General features: G+C 43.4%; 1 protein-coding gene across 3 annotated transcripts; it reads left to right on the top strand.

Annotated features, from left to right (window-relative positions):
• Positions 1 to 238: 238 nt before the first annotated feature.
• Positions 239 to 20,277, top strand: DDX1 (DEAD-box helicase 1). Of its 3 annotated transcripts, none has more exons than XM_078594388.1 (26): positions 239 to 281; positions 4,183 to 4,234; positions 5,245 to 5,308; positions 5,463 to 5,492; positions 5,835 to 5,931; positions 6,657 to 6,704; positions 6,841 to 6,924; positions 7,364 to 7,447; positions 7,797 to 7,873; positions 9,173 to 9,245; positions 9,422 to 9,498; positions 9,992 to 10,106; positions 10,616 to 10,754; positions 11,332 to 11,392; positions 11,640 to 11,738; positions 11,955 to 12,044; positions 13,418 to 13,606; positions 14,273 to 14,324; positions 14,477 to 14,623; positions 15,334 to 15,425; positions 15,734 to 15,806; positions 15,938 to 16,010; positions 16,100 to 16,142; positions 16,312 to 16,407; positions 17,333 to 17,453; positions 19,593 to 20,277. In XM_078594388.1, the coding sequence occupies exons 2-26, from the start codon at positions 4,185 to 4,187 to the stop codon at positions 19,724 to 19,726; spliced, it is 2,208 nt and encodes a 735-aa protein (XP_078450514.1). In that variant the 5' UTR covers positions 239 to 281; positions 4,183 to 4,184; the 3' UTR covers positions 19,727 to 20,277. The 3 variants fall into 3 exon arrangements, with proteins under 3 accessions (XP_078450514.1, XP_078450513.1, XP_078450511.1); XM_078594387.1 differs by lacking the exon at positions 239 to 281 and adding an exon at positions 375 to 532; XM_078594385.1 differs by lacking the exon at positions 239 to 281 and adding an exon at positions 859 to 945.
• The last annotated feature ends 368 nt before the right edge of the window (positions 20,278 to 20,645 follow it).

Raw genomic sequence — 20,645 nt, 5'->3', positions numbered from 1 at the left:
GCGTGGCGTCATTGTGCTTAAACACCTCCGTCGCACGCGTTAAAGCGAATGTGCAACTGAGCGTGACGTAATTGTGCTTAAACAATCGGCGGGCATCTTGAGTGAGGCAACACACGTGGAAGTGGCGGAGGGGGGGGGGTGAGTTGGCATATACTGGTCATCTCAGTCAGCTACAATTCATTGCACCTGCTGGGTTCTTGATCCCGAGACCTCCATTCAGCAGCGATAACGTCGACAACTTCACGTGGCCTCAAAAAGTGCACCTGGGCCTGCTGTCACAGGTGCCGTAGGTGACGTCACCGTGTGGCGACACGTCGCGGGGCGTCGGTGGTTGAGTTGTAGTGCGATGACGTCACAGAATCATTCACACGACCGCCACGCGTTCAGATTTCCCAACGCGAATGCGCGCCAACCTGCGCCCGTCTTCGACCAATCACAGCGGCGGCCTCTGCGTATCCGCTCTAGGAAATCTACATCGCGATTTATTTTTTTTAGACGCCACCGCATGCAGCAATCATGACGGCTTTCTCGGGTGAGTTCGTGGTTATCAAGGAATCGTTATTCGTGATACTACAACAACAAAACAAAGCACACAACCTCACTACCGGCTTGCCACAAATTCTGTCGCTAATGTATCGACCCTGGATGACTAATACCGCTTGATGTGCTCTGTGCAGCTCCCTCTCATGGAGGCCCCTTCCGCCAGTATTGACGTGGCAAGCAATTACAGGACTTTACATTAATACTTGAGGAACAGTTTGCCTTTTTTACGGCATTTAGATTCACATTGACTTCGTTAACCAGGAGAAAACTCAAGAGATCAGGGCAATCTATTAAAAATAAATCTAAAACGCTACGGAAGCCCCCCCGGGTCGCGGTTTACAAATCGCGATTTTTTTTTATTTTAGACGCCACCGCATGCAGCAATCATGACGGCTTTCTCGGGTGAGTTCACTGTGAAGAAAGGAATTGTTACTTGCGATACGACTACAGCAACAACACTGACGGCGTTTGTAGAGAGAACTTACTGCGTTGGGATTGCCTACGAACAGCAATCGTGCGACGAATTGTGACTGTGTTCTGTGGCGTCGCTATATTTTTGCGTTATGCGCCTTAACTGGGTTAGGCCAACGCGAATGGGTCTGTCAATGCGTGTGTCTCGATACGGTGGATTGTACAATTGCACCCCTTCGTCAATCCACTGCTAAATGAATCGTTGAAGGCGGGCAGCGTAGTACAGAGTACGGCTATGGGGTTGTCTTCCGTGATATTGTGCCGTACAATAACACGTGGAAATGCTGTCCAACGCAAAATACTTGTATACTGTTGTACAGAAATTCGCACAAATTTACACACAATTGATGAGACAAATGACCGTCAAATAAACGTGAAAGTGGGTGAGATGGTTCCTTACTAAAGCTGAAACGCCAAATTAAAGTTTTTAATGGTTTTCTTTGCTAGGTTCGAATTAAAATACATTGTCTGAGTGGGCCAAACGATTAGTGGACATCGTAGTTTAGTTATTCACATTGTTACATGAATACCGTAATAGTTAGTGCCTCTTATCCAGTAAAGCCTCGCTCAGTCTTACCGTAAGGTTTGCTTCCAGGAGGGTGCTGCATTGCGATGTTTGGTCACTTCCATTGATTAGTTTATTGCTTGTGTAAGAAAACGCGTGTATACGACTGGGTAACACAACTGCACAGATTGCCTCAATTAGATAACAGGACCCTGCGGGGTGGGCTGGTAGGAATAATACTTAGTACCGGTACAGGGATATCGACCGGGCTGGGTGGGGAGGGGCTGGGTGGGGAGGGGCTGGTCACCCCGTGGTGTCCTTATAAAACTCAACGTTTAACCTACTCACGCCGGCTTGTGCCCGCCCTCACAGTCGGGCATATTTGCGGAATACACCATGCCGCCGTTGACCCTGGCCATTGACCGAGCAACCCAACGTTCCTACCAGCTCCCTCCGCAGGAATGTGTTCTATGTGCCACTCAATCCGTATTTAGCCGCCTATTCTGTTGTTCCACTCGGTCGACTGAACGGGTTTAAGGCAGTGACTGGAGAAAATGTGTTGCCCGTAGTGTGCAAAAAACTCATGTTGCTGTGATTTGCTTACTAATGTAAAAGCGGGGGTGCTGCATCATTGTTTTTAATTATAATATCACTCAAATATTGGTGGGGGGAGAGGGCGGGGGGGGCAGGGCTGGGTGGCGCGTCTTACTTCTCGGTGGTTTTGTTTGTGTGTAGATAATAAATCGCAACAAAATTGAAGCAGAGAAGTGCACCGCCTCCTACACCAGTTGACAGCCCCCCCCCAACACCACCCCTCCCACCACCCCTCCCACCACCCCTCCCACCAGCCCTCACCACCCCCCCACCACCCCCCACCACCACCCAACCCCACCACCCCACCACCCTCCACCACCACCTTCTGCACTAGGCCTCGCGAAGCCTCCCGCATTAGGCCTCGCGAAGCCTGCCGCACTAGGCCTCGCGAAGCCTTCTCTGCAGTAGACTTAGCGAAGACTTCTGCACTAGGCCTCGCGAAGCCTCTGCAGTAGGCCTCGCGAAGCCTTCCCTGCAGTAGGCCTCGCAAAGCCTTCTCTGCAGTAGGCCTCGCGATGCCTTCTCTGCAGTAGGCCTCGCGATGCCTTCTCTGCAGTAGGCCTCGCGAAGCCTGCCGCACTCGGCCTCGCGAAGCCTTCCCTGCAGTAGACCTAGCGAAGCCTTCTGCACTAGGCCTCGCGAAGCCTTCTCTGCAGTAGGCCTCGCGAAGCCTTCCCTGCAGTAGGCCTCGCGAAGCCTTCTCTGCAGTAGGCCTCGCGAAGCCTTCTCTGCAGTAGGCCTCGCGATGCCTTCTCTGCAGTAGGCCTCGCGAAGCCTGCCGCACTAGGCCTCGTGAAGCCTTCTTTGCAGTAGGCCTCGCGATGCCTTTTCCGCAGTAGGCCTCGCAAAGCCTGCCGCACTAGGCCTCGCGAAGCCTGCCGCACTAGGCCTCGCGCCGTGCTTTTCGTGCACAAATAAGGCGATTAAATGTATCTCGTCTCTGTGTTAATAAATGTATCTGTGTTAAAAAAACGTGCTGCGTTTCAGTAAAGTAAATTTGAAGCGCAGTTTAAAGTTTTGCCGTGAGGCGCCGGAAGCGAAGGCCATCTTGTTTAGTTCACAGATCGCAGGGGGAGCGGGCGGCCATCTTGTCGGACAGGGTCATGCCAAGTGTTTGCAGTAGGGGGCGATGTTGATACACGGACGGACGGACGGACACATTAATCTATTGGTGGTCTGGTCCACTTCGTTCCTACCAGTATAACCTGCCTATAGTATGACATCCCTCGCATAAGGGGTCATCCATTTAGTACGTACGCATGGAGGGGGGTTAACCCAAATGCGTACTCTTGCGTATGGGGGGTCTAGTATAATGTACGTACCCATAGGAAACGGGGGGGGGGGGGGGGCGGTGAAGCCTCGATAATAATTTGTCTACATTGGCCTTCTGCGTGGATTAAATTCGGCCGTTCTATAGGATTCAGGTTGGGGGGGGGGGGTGTAAAAAGTCCGCGTGCGTACAGGGAGGGGGGGAGGGGTCAAGTTTTGACAGATTTTTGCGTACTTACTAAATGGATGGCCCCTATAGACGTACATTTGCGAAATCGTTACACACTTTCCAAAAGGGGGCGATAAATAATAATTATTTGACCACTAAAACGTCTCGGATGAAATCCACGCCCCAGATATATTAATGTGGCAATGAAAATAAATAAAGCACTTTTTGTGGGCGGTTTTGGAACGTTAAGTCATATCTCCTTATTTGAAAGGTACTGTTATGGAGATTACTGGTGTTTAATCGCTATGTCAGTTATTGTAATGATATCAGCCGTACTCAGTATATTTCTGGATGATGGTCTTTTCCAAGTGATCGTCATCGCATGATCTTCTGACACAACAAACCACCCAGCACCTACAACACACGAGCTGATTTCATCATTTTATTTCATTGGTTAACGTTCTTGTAGACATTCCATCCTTAATATTGACCATCATCTAACTCTACCAACGTCTCTTGCACAAGCCCACTTTTTACCGTTAATATAATTTGCTATTTGCAACAAGAGCCTATTAGTATGCACACGAGATACATTTGATCAATGTCTAAATATTCACCTCTGTTTCCACAGAGATGGGTGTGATGCCCGAGATTGCTCAGGCCGTGGAGGAGATGGGCTGGCTGTGAGTCCACATTCTGCACACATCCTACAACAGCATCCTTCATATCGTCGCTCTGTTTTAGCATATATTTTAGTTGAATACAAAGCACTTACTAAAACAACAACAAGCGATAGAGTATAAACAGTACATGTGTGTACTTAAAGTGCAGTAATCGCTACGCTTTTTTGCTGTTTAAATTTATCAGCGTTATGTTTTAAATATTCGCGGCTGTAGAATGCTACTACCTGACAAGAAGTCGTGAGGCATGGAAGCGGTGTAGATAGTGAAAGCGTGAAAGTTGATCTCCCACAGTGTGCCTTTACACGCGAGTGCTGTCCTTCACAATGTATTGGAATGAAGATATGTTTCTACCTACTTGACTTTACCGAAAGAACCAAAGAGTATGGATTCTTGCAGTCACGAAAGTTTCAAATCAAGATGGAATTAAGATATTTATTCATTCATTGATATTTGCACGTTTAAATAGGTTTATGCTCATTAAAGATAATTTAAATCACTAAATGTATGCATTCATTAATATATACATACAGTTTATAGGTTTAAACTTAATATATGTTTATGCACCCTAACACAATTTTCCACAAGTTTAAATATTAATATTCGCGGATTTAATATTTGCGCTGTTTTCTAGGTACGTATCGTTTACTGTACAGCCCTTTGTCAATGCACTGCTGGTTGAAGGCCTCCCCATGCCTTGTCGGTCATGGTGGTTGTTTGACCATATTTTGCCACACTGGTCAGTGAGAATTAGTGAGGGAGTGGCTCAGAACCATGTGAAATATTACATACTCGCCACTGATATAAACCGTGGCTGGGATTCGAAATCAAGTTACTGGGTTTGTAGTGCATTGCTCTAGATGTCTGTACAGCCTATGATATGCCATTTTGTAATATTTACCTCATTTTGTAATATTTACCTCAAATTAGGATATTGAGACAGGAATATGATGCACAAGATGTCAGCAAATGTATTGAAATCCTGCAATGTGCATCTCCACTCCACCCCTCAGACTTCCAACAGACATTCAGGCGGAATCTATTCCACTCATTCTTGGAGGTGGTGATGTCCTCATGGTATGAAATAATTTCAATTGACTATGAATTACACTACAAAATAATGTACACAATGTCAAACACATTAGTCTGCACTGTAAGACGGTGGTTTTCTCTTGACTGTTGTACGTGGCCGTTTCACTTTATAAACGAGTTTGTATTTTATATTTTTTAGGCTGCAGAAACCGGCAGTGGTAAAACTGGAGTAAGTAAACACCTGAATGATTTTTGCACGTGCATTTTATATTTACTTTCTACACCTTTACTAAAATCGCAAACTATTTAACATTTTCTCTCAAAATGTCGTGTTTATTGCCACTTGCAAACCGAAAGATTTATGCTGAAAGCTGCTGATTTGTAAAACCTTTTACCGCACACTGATTTTCAAAGCAAAAAATTGCTAAATGTTTTTTTCATCAAGTGGCATGATTAGCTTTGGAAATTGGTATATGGTAACAAAAAAAAAATCGTCAGCCTACTGCCTAAATCGGTAGTGTTGGCAAGTTATGCTTTGCCTGCATTGTGATGCTGTTTCCTAATCATTCAGGCATTCAGCATCCCCGTCATCCAGATTGTGTACGAGACTCTGAAGGACCAGCAGGAGGGAAAAGGAGGAAAAGTTTCAGTGAGTTCCAAACCAGCAGGTAAGCTTCTGATCAGCAAGACATTACTATATCGGATGGTATCAATCAGTGTGTCTTCCAAATACTGGGCTAATTCAGGGGTGTGGTCCACTGATATATATATGTTTTATAAACAAGCCCATTCGCACCTCCGATTAGCAAGGTTGGCTATGTACAGTGGGAAATAAGTTCAACATGCATACATTCCATCGAGACCATATTTATATCCCATTTACAGCTGATAATATTCATATCGATATTTATACGTAAAAATATATATTATGTGGCTACAATAAAGAAAGGTAAAAATAACACCGCTGAAACAACTAAAAGTCACAAGCCATGTCTGGAATGGACAATGTTTCATTAATGCTACAGTGGATAATAAACTGGAACTGCCGGGCATGTGACGTTACTTCGCAGCATGGAAACATAGCTAAGATACATAGCTAACCATTGCTTTTCATGCTGTTTAGTTCTTGATCTTCTGCAGTGCGATTTACATTTTTAGCTTACATTTTATGGAGTTTCTCCCAGTAATCTGTCATATGTGGGACATGGTGTAATAGGCAACATGATTTTAATGATACTCTGTATTTATTTGGAATTTTAAGACTGATATTTCCAATCCTAAAGCAACCTGAAATAATGTTTAATAGAGAAAAACACAAACTGTCATTATTTTAAAATACATGTGTAATGAAAACAAATATTGCTTCATTAATGCCCTTTCCTTGCCTCTTTAGTGTTGAACAAGTGGCAGATGAACCCATATGATAGGGGCACTGCGTTCGGTGAGTACCTGTTATTATTGCAACATTTTGATGTGTTGTGCACATTTCTAATTGATGTAATTGTTGATGAATGTTTATGCTTTTAATGGCCTTCATGTGATACGAAGATTGCACGTCATTATATGTGTACTTACAGCAATTGGGCCTGATGGACTCTGCTGCCAAAGCCGAGAGTTCAAGGACTGGCATGGCTGTCGCTCCACTAAAGGTGTCACCAAAGGTGAGCAAAGCCATCTATTACTTGTCATGCATTGCAAGACGAGTACATGCATACAATCCTTACAATGACATTGTTTACCCTGAACACATCTTCTTTCGTATGGTGGGGAGTTGATCAAAACGTTTATATCTTCATGTCAAGGTCATCGAGCCAGTTGGCGCTGTCTGTAATGGTCCAAAATGGTGACAGTGAATGATCAAAATGTGCAGTGCTGGACAATGTGGTCCATGGTCTGCGATTCATCACCATAGTCACACGGTGGCTATTCATTTTCATCCGGGGCAACTTGCAGCATTTACTACATGAAAAATTATTGACAGCATAAATTTAGCTTGAATTGTGTAAAAATATTTTTTGACATACTTCATAGAGAAATGTGCAGAATTTTTATGTGCTCATTTCAAGATCTCACTGCAATGTTCCCAATGTTCTCTTCCAGGAAAATACTATTATGAAATAACGTGCAACGATGAAGGTTTGTGCCGTGTGGGTTGGTCCACAATAAAAGCTGCTCTTGACTTGGGTAAGTGAGATGCCTGTCGGTAAAATATTTTTGTTGTACAATCTTTAATTCCCTATGTTGTAGTGGAGACACAGTGCCATTTTGGTTTGTTAAATGTGTCCCCCAATTTTGTCCCTAAATTCGTTTTTATTTTTACCTATTAAGACCAAACTATCTTTTAAGTGGTGTTTTAGATAACTAGATTTTTCTTTTTTTTTTACTGTTACATTACATGATTACTTCATGTAAAATTTGTTTCGTAAAATTAAATCAGGATTTGTATTTAGCTGTGATTTTTTTCCTTCAAATTATAATTACCATGCTCAAGACACCCAGCACATTGTTACCGTGTTGCTTGCGTTCTGTGAAGGCACTGACAAGTTTGGTTTTGGGTTTGGTGGAACGGGGAAGAAATCCAACAACAAGCAGTTCGACACTTATGGAGAGGTAAGTAAAATGTTATTCATATTCTTTTAAAGTACTAGTAAATATAAAAGTATGCTTTAAAGGGCCAATATGTTCACACATGAACAATGTTATTCTATAATCAATAATGATGACTCTTGTCTTTATGAATGCTCACAGAACATATATATCCAGTGCTATGACTCTATAAGCTGCATTTATTTATTGCACCGTGTCAATTAGTCCAAAATATATTTTGCAGCTAATGGCATGCTTATTATTTAATCAAACAATTTGTTTAAATTTAACGTGCTCTCATAATAAACAAAAAAACAAATACAGGTGTGCATTTCATGTGTTCCCAATTGAGAAAATGCCATGGCCTTGCGTACTTATTTAGCTACTTGATACCCATAATGGTGGTTATGTTGCTGTGCAAAAACGAATACATTAATTATGCCGGATTAATACGGTCAGACAATTGCTATATGCAGAATGCAAGACAGTCATATCACTCTGTTTAAAAATGGTTTAATGAAAATACAGAAAAGCGAAATGAGAGTGGGTATAGCGATTCACCTTCCTGGCAATAAAAACAAATTGTCACTAATCACTGTCATTCAGTTAGTCTTTTTAAATCCTTTATATTAAGTTCGCTTGCTTGCTTGCTTGCGTGCTTGCGTGCTTGCTTGCTTGCTTGCGTGCTTGCTTGCTTGCTTAGGACCGTGCAAATCTTTCGCTCGTTTTTTAACCCACTTCCCGTGATCCAATCGAGCTGACATTTTCCACACAGACTCGTTGTGCCAGACAATTAATGTTCGTGAAAAAAAAATCCCAAAATTGTACACTTTTTAGGCAAAAAAATTGTATTTTACATATATTCAAATAGAACTCATTCATCGCTTTGGCTGAACGTCACAGTATAAGAGCCCAGAGCGTAACCCCTCCACAGGCCGTGGCGGAGTAGCGCAGTTGGTAGCGCCCTCGCTTCCCATGCCAAAGGTCGCGGGATCGATCCCCGCGTCCTCCACAGGCGAATGTATTTTTAAATCCTTTATATTAAGTTCGCTGCCACGCATATAAAGGATTTATAGTGAAAAACTTTGTTTTTACGGGTTATACTTATTTACATTGTGATGAAACTTGTGGCATCTGTTAACTGCAATGGTCACGTGAACCTTTTACATATAACATATGTGATTCTTGCACGTGTGATTCAATGCATAATCGTGAGCGCAAGACTCGATGTGAATGCATCGTTACATTTCTACTAAATGATTCATAATTCAATTTTGGTAAAACCGAAATGTGTGAAAATCCTCGTTTGTTTATGTATTTTAGTCATTCACAATGCATGACGTTGTGGGATCCTACATTGACATGGATGCTGGAACCATCAAATTTGCCAAAAATGGTAAGTTGTATAGTGACAGCATGAAAACATACAATACAATTTAGGTTGATTTAATATTTTAAAATAACTGGCATGTCATCATTCTATAACATGCAATTGTTTCATCTGTAAATGCACATGGCAATGTCACATGGCAATATAAGTTTTTAACCCTCTGTTGATTATTTGTCTTTTAGGCGTAGATTTGGGTTTGGCATTTGAAATCCCTCCACCTCTGAAGGGCCAAGCTATGTTTGCTTCCTGTGTTCTGAAGGTAACAACATTAAGTGATTTACTTTCTTCATATTTATCGAAATCATTGGAGTTATGTTTCAAAATAATATTTGAGTATTGGCTTGTTATTGACCTTAATGATTTTAAGAGTGTATTATTCCCACCTGATTAACACGGTTGGCTACGTATGATGTTAAAGAAGTTCGGCATATATACATGTCACAGTATTTCTTCACATTGTCAGCAGAGGGCAGTACAGGAACATCCATCGTTGACCTCTACTCGGTTCTCAGCCTTCACCAACCCGCACGGTGACTTAGTCAAATACATCGCCTTGACCCACATGGTGTGGAGAGGCCCTTATCTAGCAGTGGATTGGCAAGAAGGGCTGTACATTTACCATCATAAAATCTTCCCTGGGAAATACACTTATATGTTCGATGTTATAATTACCAAACAAGCATACACACCTACCAATACAAATCATTGCTTAATACTCTATTTAAAATAAATGCCCTGCCTCTACGCTGTAGAATGGAGAACTGCAGTTTAACATGGGCGAGGAAGACTTCAAGTTCCCACCCAAGGATGGCTACATCGCTCTGGCCAAAGCACCTCAGAACTGCACAGCTACATCCGAATACAGAGGTGAGTACTGCATCGAGTGGATGTGTTTTCATTGAAATAAGTGGTCCTGGAGAAACAATGACACAGGTTATTTGACATACAAAATGCAGTAGCAGCAGCAGCAAGGCCCAGCCACGAGCACTCAGGGGTACAGATTATACCGACTCCTTAGGTCCCGACGAATGCTATCTGACTAAAGTTTAAAGTGCTATTGCATTAGCACTGTGCTATTTTTTCTGTACCATGGGGTCACAATAACTCATAAAAATAATCCAATTTAAGTGAAATATTTGTATAAATTTGAGTTGCTGTTCAGGTCTTAGTCTAGAAAAAAAACTGGGTAAATTGATAAGGGTTGCTAAAAACTCTGTAATAAAAAAAAATCGGCATTAAATGGGTAAGCATTGTCTGTTGCTTGATCTTCCAGAGATGTTCTGTGACACAGGTGTACTGCTTACTGCAAGCGAAACCATATCGTCCGCTCCGTGAACGGCAACACTTGGCATGTTCTCTTTTTTTGTTCTACACAGGCAGCACGGCCATGGCACAGCCCAAGAACCAGCCCAACGCTCCCAAGGCTCTTATCATTGAGCCATCGCGGGAGCTAGCAGAGCAGACCTACAACAACGTCTGCCAGTTCAGGAAGCATGTGGACAACCCAAAACTGAGGTATACAACTGCACAAAAACCCCTTTAGTCCACTCTTTCCCAGGTCTTACTCAACACTTTTCAGCCAACCCATGTTTAGTATATGGGGAGCGTGGCACAGCAGTTTGTACACTGCTATGAACGAGGCTATCATGGCTTACGTTAGCAGTCAGTGATATCAAAACTGGTACAGCTCCTTCCCCACCACCACCTACCCGACCATTTCACCAACCCACATTGATCAGCTTGGATGCATGGTCAAAACAAACCCCATGACTGACACGGCCTTCATCCAGCAGTGGATTGGACAAAAGAAAACTATTGCGATTCATCTAATGTGCTGCTCAACAACGTTTTACTAAGTGGCACTGGTCAGCACCTGCCTCACAATCGGAAGTGTGTGTTTTAATCCTTTTTTTGGATACTCTCGATTTATTCGGGGAGTTTTAGACATGGGAAGCTTAGTTGCCAGTAGAGATGATTACTGCCCCATGCTTGTTTTAGTGTGGAAATATCTTTGTCTCTCTCTCTATGAATACCAATGTAGGACCTAAATGTCATAATTACAGCAATGCTTCTTTTACTTTTTCTTATTCAGAGAATTGCTCATTATCGGTGGTGTGGCAGCAAAAGATCAACTGCAGGGCATAATCGATGGGGTACGTCTTTTTTGCACCTATTTTTTTTTATTTCCATGAATAAAAAAAACAATAAGTTCAAATGGTAACTTGACACCGAGTGTAAATGCCTTTTCCTGAAAGGCATCCGAGTTTTTTTTTTATGCTACGTATCATCTGTTGAATGTGGATCCAAAGAAAAAGTGTAAGCTTCAAATAAATAAGTGACACCAAAGGTACACACGAGGAATGTATTATTATGCTGTGCATGTTTGGTATGTGCCTTCAGGTTGACATTGTTATTGGAACACCTGGCAGAATTGACGATCTCGTTTCAACTGGCAAGCTGTCAGTCTCCCAAGTGCGCTTCTTTGTGTTGGATGAAGCGGTGAGTGCGGCCACTTAGTGGATTATTTATCATTAATTATATATGTAGTGTAATTAGTTGAAGACAAAGCTAATGAATGCAGCAAACATCACTCTTTTAACATGAAAGCAACACTGGAGCCTACGTGCAAAGCAATGGAATAATAGAATACTTGTTTATTCACCATTGTGCTCACAGACAATAATACATTCATAATGTTGGCTTTGGCTTTTGCAGGATGGGCTGATAAGTCAAGGAAACCTTGACTTCATCACACGTCTCCACAGACAGATCCCTCAGGTCACATCAGATGGCAAGCGACTGCAGGTTTGATGGACGCTGGACTAAATAACACTGGACACAAAAATTAATTTTAACCGACAGTCAGCTGCACCCATGATAAGATAATATAGTGTGATTGTGTGTTTTTGTTAAATGCTTTGCCTACGATTGTGTAATAAGTGGCTCCGACACGGTACGTAACTTCAAGGTATTTATTAAATCTTCGGTACAGCCACTTCTCTCTCTCCGCGGATGTCGACCCGCTCTCGTGGCTGCGCTGCCCCGTGCTACGTGGCGCTCACCCCGCTCGCTAACGCACCGCTGGCTGGCGGCGCGCTAGGGAGCGGCTGGAGGTCGAGCCGCCCCGTGGTAGGTGGAGATGGTGGGCAGCAGCGATGGGGAGCTCCTCTTCGATCTCCAAACACCGACCCCTAACGTTGCTGTACCCCCGGCTTATATTCACTCCCCAGAGGCTAAGCCCCGCCTCTGGCCACGCCCCTCCTGGAACATTCGAGAAAGTTCCAGAGGCTTCCCTGCTAGAGCTGCCCAATCACCTTTCGGTAAGGTCACGTAGCTCTGCCTTATTATTTATTTTAATTTTTCTACCTACGTGACTTTACCGAAAAAACCTAAGTATGAATCCTTGCAGTCACGAAAGCTTCAAATCTAGAATCGATCACCTTTCCCCCAGATAGAAACCCTACTATGGATAATCCGTGGACTGTATCAGTCTGTAACTGTAACCCCCACAATAATGCAGGAGATGGCGCTCTCTTATTACAATTGTAATTAAGATCTATACTGTATACCATATGCACCGTAGCAGGACACCGTTGAAACGGAGCCTAATAGCTCATCGAGCCCTTCCTGCTTAAATAAAATTTAATCTAGCTTTTGTGACAGATATTGGACCTCATGCATGTGGTTGCTGGTTTGAAAATGAGCAAAATTTGCACAAATGTATGCCAGCAAGTGCTATTTTCCTGCTAACACGTGCATTGGGCCAAGTGGTTGCTGTATGCCACACAACAAACAAAACCTTCCCATGTTATGCAGCATCTATATAAGGAGTAGGAAACCTTTTCCTCTCTGAGGGTCGAATAGGGCTTCTAAATAACCAAAGTGTGTCACATTAACACACACAACTCTGTTACTTGTCACTGCAAGAGGCCTTTGTGGTGCCAGAAGTTACTGAACGTGGCTCTAAAATGAGAAAGTGTTGTCTAGTAAATATGATTTGCCTATTAGTAACCAATTAGTGCAGTTCCGATGCTTGCAGCGGTGTAATTTGCGGGCCGTTTCAATGTGTGGCCTTTGTAGCTATTGTCCCTACTGAATAGAGTCCTGGCCTGTAGGTTTCCCACTCATGATCCCAATCCTTTCACCTCATCATGTGTGTCTGCCCCCGCTGGCTGCAGGTGATCGTGTGCTCGGCCACCCTGCATTCCTTCGATGTGAAGAAACTGTCCGAGAAGATCATGCACTTCCCAATCTGGGTGGACCTGAAGGGGGAGGACTGCGTGCCCGAGTCTGTGCACCATGTGGTGGTGCCTGTCAATCCCAAGGCCGACCGCTCCTGGGAGCGCCTGACCAGCAACCGCATTATGGTATCAACTGCAGCAGTAGCAGCAGCAGCAGCAGAAGAAGAGTAGTGCAGTTGGCATGGGCCTTTTTGCAAGGAATTAAATGGGTGCCTCCTTGTCCAATTTCTTTCCCCCCCCGACACTTTGCTCCCTGTCCCCTAGGCCCCTTTGACCCAAGGTCCCCGGTGCAGTTGCACACCTGCACGCTGGTTGGTTACGTCATTGATTCACAGGCAACCGTGATGCGCATGGGAACCGCAGACCAAGGCACCATCGCCACTCAGCTATTTGGCACACAGTGAACAATTCTATTGCGATCACTTGTACTTTCTGTGGTGAATTACATAAATGTGCCTTTTTCCCTAAGTAAAAGAAGTGGAGCAGTCCTTATGTCAGTTTGCAGTCTTGAGCCAGTGATAAAAAAAGTTTTTGTTAAAGATAATTTGCATAATTTGCCATATGCCAATATATGCCTTTGTCACAACCAAATCCAAGTGACCTGTGTATACAAATTATGTAACTACAAGTGCCGATTTTCCCAAACACAAACTAAATCTTGTTGTGCTCAGTAAAGTTGAATGAATCCCACGCATCATTTTTGCTGTACCAAAAGTTTTTTTATGAAATGTTCGACATATTAGTTGGCACTGACAAAACGTAACACTGCAATACACTTGTTCCACATTTCAGACAGATGGTGTGCATCAGAAGGATAATACAAGACCTGGAGCCAACAGCTCTGGTAAGTTTTTGTTTTTACTTTGATACTTTTAAAATGCTGAAAAAAATACACCTCAAGACAAATTTAATCTGACAGCATGCCTGTGACCAATGTTAGCACACGCTGAAATACTTGAAAATGTGACAACTGGCTCGTTCGCATGTCCGCTGTAGAGATGTGGTCAGAGGCCGTCAAGTTACTGAAAGGCGAGTACGTCTTGTGTGCCATTCGTGAGCATAAGATGGACCAGGCGATCATCTTTTGCCGTACCAAACTCGACTGCGACAACCTGGAGCAGTACATGATTAAATTTGGAGGAGGTATGTGCCACACGTGCTTCCGTTAAGTCTGTTTTTGTGAACACTTTCTGACTAATGTTGAAAGCATGCATGCATTAGCTCTGCCTGTCTGTAACAGCGTATGATGACTCTTGAAAAGATAATCTTACATCTTCTTTATGATAATTGTTGCTGTTTGCGACTTGGCCTACAGAAAGCCAGTCAAATTGATATTAGGGCTGGCCAAAAATTTGGCAACAAAAACGACTTTGCATGTGACATCTCACAATGTCAAACATCGAAAAAGACTTTGGAAAATATTACATAAGCCATGCATATGCATGATCTTTCTTGTTTGTATAAGTCTGAGCTTACATGTGAAATACAGGATGTTGCGATTCAGCACTGGCTTGTAGTTTTTGCATGTGCTGTTGGGTGATGGTATGGTTAGAATGCTTAAATTACATGGGAAAGGTTGTGAGTTTAATTTTTTGTGGGGTGGGGGCATTAACTGATCCCTCTAGGGTCAAAATCATTACAAACTTTTTTAAAAGTCAATATTGGTAATGCATTCAATAGATTTTGCCCCTGATTTTGGAATGTGTAATTTTCCAGGATTGGGCTCCATTCTGTCATTGGAGATGAGCACCATTCTACGATCACTCTAGCAGGGGGAATTCTTCGACTTGCATTTTTGGTGCGCTTGTCATATTTTATGTTTGCTGTACCAATAAAGTTGCCTCCACTCGCAGGGCCCGACAAAAAACAACACCAGTACTCCTGCGTTTGCCTGCACAGCGACCGAAAACCAAACGAACGCAAAATCAACCTGGAAAGGTTTAAGGTAATTACCAGTTATGCCATAAGTGTTGAAGGGGTTTTAACCAACCATTATTTAAATTGCGTAATGTATGAGGCTGCAACGTTAAAACTAAAAGTTAAAGGGAATTTCTTGCTCATGCCACTGCTGGTGGAAAGAGGCTTCTGAGAGGGCGCTCTAGAGAGCCCTTCTGGAGGGTGTATTTGGCCTACTCTTCCACACTGGCTAGACATCTTGGAAGAGGTGGGAATACCCACACCTTACCAGATTGCACGCAACCTTTCAATCGACTGCCTTTAATATTCCGTTTTTTTATTTGAATTCCTTTTCAGAAAGCGGAAGTGCGATTCATGATCTGTACTGATGTTGCAGCAAGAGGGATCGATATTACTGGGATTCCTTTTGGTCAGTCTTGCCCACAGCACCATGACAAATATAAAAGACGCTTTGGCTTTTCACGAACAAAATACCACGCCGGGGTTGTGTATCCGTTTTAGTGTCGAGGACTAATCGTGCAAAACGTTGTGCACTTTCAGTGATAAACGTGACGCTTCCCGACGAAAAGCAGAACTACGTCCATCGCATTGGCAGAGTAGGCAGAGCTGAGAGGTACGGTGTGATGCGTATAGCTCTTAAACATTTTCAAACACATGTACTCTGATGTCCAATATTGAAACTTTTTGTTTTGCTTGCTTTAGAATGGGGTTGGCCATCTCCTTGGTAGCAACGGAAAAAGAAAAGGTAAGTAAACACGTTTTTGAACTTTATAACTGGGCGAGAACTGTGAGACATATGTCTACTTTGAAAATTACAAAATAATTTCGCGTCAACAAACAGTTAATACAATGGGAGTAAGTCACGAGCAAACTATTTAGCAAAGTTGCAAGTTTGACTGTGATCACCCGCACAGGTGTGGTACCACGTGTGCGCCAACCGCGGGCGCGGTTGCTACAACACGAGGCTGAAGGATGAAGGTGGCTGCACCATCTGGTACAACGAGCAACAGGTGAGCGTGTGTACGGTACAATTTATGCGGTATTGTCAATTCACCGCTGGATGAGGGGCCCCCATTGCCATGCTGGCTTTGGGGATTATTTGCCCATAATTCATGCTTTTTCGTGTGGGTTCGTGGACGTAGAAGTACAGTAGAGCAATGCTTTTTGCTTGCACTTCCCTCTACTGCCCGACACATCCCACAGCCCTACGATAACTTGTTCATGAATTGTGGACACCCATCCAGGTACTATTAAGGCTCAACCCCTGCTTAACAAGGTGCAATATTTTTTCGCACTTGTCGAATTGTAACGAAATGCTTGCATACAAAATAGAAGAATTTGAAACACTTATGCAGATGGGATGTAAAAATTTTGTACAAATGGCTGAGCAATATACTTGCCCGACTTCCCTCTACTGACTACCTTGTAGCCCTGCAGGTTTGGAGTTAAGAAGCATGGTTGTGAGTGACGTAAATTCCAATTATGTTTTTTTTGTAAGCACTGGGAAACAACAATATGGAAAACAATATAGTTGAGTCTTTACTTATGATAAGAAACCCGCAAAAAAATATCAGAATTTGTCTCCCCAAATATTGGGGGGTAATTTTCTTTATTTTTTTTTTACGTAAGCCTAGGAAATGTATGTGGAGGTTTTCCGGCATATAGAGTTGAAATATGGCACAATATTATCAATAACTGACATTTTCAGGTTATTTTTTTGAAGAGTTATGCTAAAGCCAAGAGAATGTGGGTGAAAGCCACTGCAAGTTGTTGCAATTAACTCCTCTCCAAAGCCCTGGATTGTAGGCATGGTTTCAGATGATAACTTTTACAAATCGTCTTTCTCATCATATACTTCAATTTTAAGAGAGACTCACAGTCTGAGCCGCTTGAGTGAGATAGTGTTCTCACCACTGCACTCCCAAACACACGCAGCTTCTAGCAGACGTGGAGGAGCACCTGGGCATCACCGTCCAGCAGGTGGAGCCAGACATCAAAGTGCCTGCGGATGAGTTTGACGGGAAGGTGGTGTACGGCCAGAAGAAAGCAGCTGGAGGTATTATAACCACTCCAGCCACGCACCCGGCCTCCTTTCATAGCCGTCACCCAATAACTCTTATCACTGAACGCCTTCATGACTCCACTCTGCTAATAATTGCTTGACTCCTCGACTGCTTCATCCTGAGTTCCGTGCATGGCTGTCACTACTTGATGCTTTGATCACTGTAGCCATTGACTCCCTAAATCTGTCACCTCAAAACTTGAGATGATCGATCGGTGCTGCTAGTCTCCTAACTATAACGGCAACCTGATTTGTAAAAAAAAGGAACCACATTATTGTGCTTTGGTCCTCGAGTGCTATGAATCAGCACAACAAAAATATAATCCTTCATCTTCAAAAGCCCTTATTAGCCTTCCTCCCACCTCTGTGTTGATCTCCTTTCCCTCAACTGACCTTTGTGCTGCTTTTACAACAACAAAAAACACCCTCATCAGTATATCAATCTCTGCATGAGCTACATAGTGCCATAAGGGTGAAGTGTTTCAGTTTCCATGCATGTGTCGAATAAGCTTTGGTAAGAATCCCTTGCCTCCCGTTTGGAAAACACGAGGAAGTGCTGCGATTGCTTATTTATGGTTATTAAAGCGTGGCGATCACATTAACTCCTCCACTCCTCCCTTCCTCTTGCTTATGAAAAATGTTAATTATTCAACAAGTAATGTTTGGAAAGGGATTACATTAACCCTGGAAACTTTATCTGTTCGTGGAACTTTAAGCTTCCGCACGGAGTGGTTTTTTTTTTTTACAGAGCAACACAATTTTTCCCGACCCAAAGTGGAAACTATTGATTTTATTTCAAAACCTCTGTGTGAGCCTAGAGAAGCATCAGGGGTTGACAGAACAATGTGCTGTAACATGGTAATGGAATGGAGACATGGTCCCCCCAAGGCAGGGCATCGAGCATGATATGAGATCATAAACCTTTCCTAATCTGGATATTTATTTATCCTGGAGTAATACGATGAGCTATGAAGCTCTTTTACTGGTAGGAACCTCCTGGTTACACCAGCCCACAGGGGATTATTGTGTTCGTCGTGCAGGGAGGGCTGGGTGGGGAGGGACGGGCTGGGTGGGGAGGGAAAGGAGGGGCTGGGTGGGGAGGGGAGGGAGGGGCTGGGTGGGGAGGGTGGGGTGGGGCTGGGTGGGGAGGGTGGGGATGGGTGGGGAGGGGAGGGTGGTGAGGGGCTGGGTGGGGAGGGTGGGGAGGGGCTGGTCACCCCGTGGTGCCCTTATAAAACTCAACGTTTAACCTACTCACGCCGGCTTGTGCCCGCCCTCACAGTCGGCCATATTTGCGGAATACACCACGCCGCCGTTGACCCTACAGATGTCCAGTCGGGGTGGGTCAGAAAGTTGCAACAACAAACGATAGGAGTGCAAAGTATAGGAAAGGTAAGCAAATCACTAAAAATAAATCAACTGAAACCAAACGTTTTATTTTACCAGGTAAAGCCCACTGACCTGTTCTTCTTCAGAAGTGACCTGGCCACAAATGATAGCTCAACGAAGTGACTTACGTGGAATTTTATTGCAGCCAACTCATCTAAACGCATGTTTCTAAACGTGGACAAATAGCAACTCATGATGCTACAATTTAAAGGGACTCGAGAGAAATACTGACATTTACTAGCCATTATACCTGATTGTGCTATTGGCATCATGTCATAAGAGGAAGTATACATTCAGAGCTCTCCCAGGGTAGTGTGTCTACCCACCATGATGGAGAACAGCCAATGGAAATAGATATCACAGAGCTACCTCTGAACTGTATTAAAATTACCATTGTTCCGCACAGCATTTTCCCACCCTCTCTGCCATGCGAGATTCATATTCATCGCAGGACAGTGAAACTGACAGTGAAACTGAATTTTGCATTCTTGGAGCGAATTAAGTACAAATTGTTGGAATGTATTTGTATGCACTTATTGGTGAACAAGCTGTGATGATCAGCTCACTATAATTGAGAACCCAGTTTAATCATGATTTGGCTACCTGGAATCAAACCCATGCACTCAGTGTTGCCAGCCCAAATGCTCTGATCTCTGAGCCACCTGGCTATATCACTCAGACTGGCCTTTAAAAGGCTCACGCTCACGATGGTGTGAATGTTTTTTTTTTCTTTCCCCACGGCAGGCAGCGGCGGCTACAAGGGCCATGTGGACTTGCTGGCGCCGAGTGTGCAGGAGCTTGCCGCACTTGAGAGCGAAGCTCAGTTGTCTTTCCTGCAACTGGGGTTCCTTCCCAACCAGTCGTTCCGCGCCTTCTGAGCTAGTGAGCATCTTCATGCAACACCTAACGTATTCTCCGAATTATGAGATGCTCCGGCAAGTAAGACGCACCCCAAACTTGCGCCTGGTTTCATTCAAGTTTTACCAATCTAATCTCGCATACACACCTAGCAGATTATTAAAGATTCCCCGACTTTTTCTTTATATTACAGCGGGAAAAAGTGCATCTTATGTCGCGGAGAATATGTTACACTTGGGAACAAGATGTCCGGAAGTGTGTGTTAAAATTAATAAGGGTAAGCACAGTGGCTAAAACTTGTGACAAAAAAACAATGTCATGCACTAAATTAGAGTTGTGATATTCACGAGTTCAGATTTTTTTTTCCACAAATTCACACGGCACTTGTTCGTGGGTTGTTACTTTCAGAATGTAAAGTGCATTATGTGGATGAACTAAAAGGCCACGAGGGATTTGTAAACATCTTCTATTTTTTTCCCACCGCTAGGTAATGGCAGGCATTGTTCACTTTTAAGATGTACGACTGACTGCATTGTTTTGAGCCCAGCTGTGAATAAATCATAAAACACAACTACTGCATTTACTGTCATTACTAAAAGTGTGCATTATTTTGCTTTGACAGCAATTTTTTCATTGCCTTTAAACCCTCAGGGCAGGAGAAATGTAACTGAGATTTATAATTCACATCATTTGATTAAATTATTTAAACATCTAGTTTGTATTCCTATGGACATGTAAGCCTCTTTTTCAGGTGGTTTAGGTACAAAATCTGAAACCTAAAATATGCAGTCAAGTGTCAACAATTCAACACAAATGACTGATGGCAATAATAAATTGCCTAATCCTTGAATGGCCACGTGGCCATGGGGAAATTCTGTGTTTGTATATTGGTAATCGTACATGTACTGTGTACAGCCCTTTTGCCAATGCACTGTTGGA

The sequence above is a fragment of the Lampetra planeri genome, chromosome 5, assembly GCF_965212315.1.
Source record: "Lampetra planeri chromosome 5, kcLamPlan1.2.h2, whole genome shotgun sequence".
Taxonomy (NCBI): Eukaryota; Metazoa; Chordata; class Hyperoartia; order Petromyzontiformes; family Petromyzontidae; genus Lampetra; species Lampetra planeri.
Note: the sequence above shows the minus strand (reverse complement) of the source record. Positions and strands in the feature narration are given on the sequence as shown.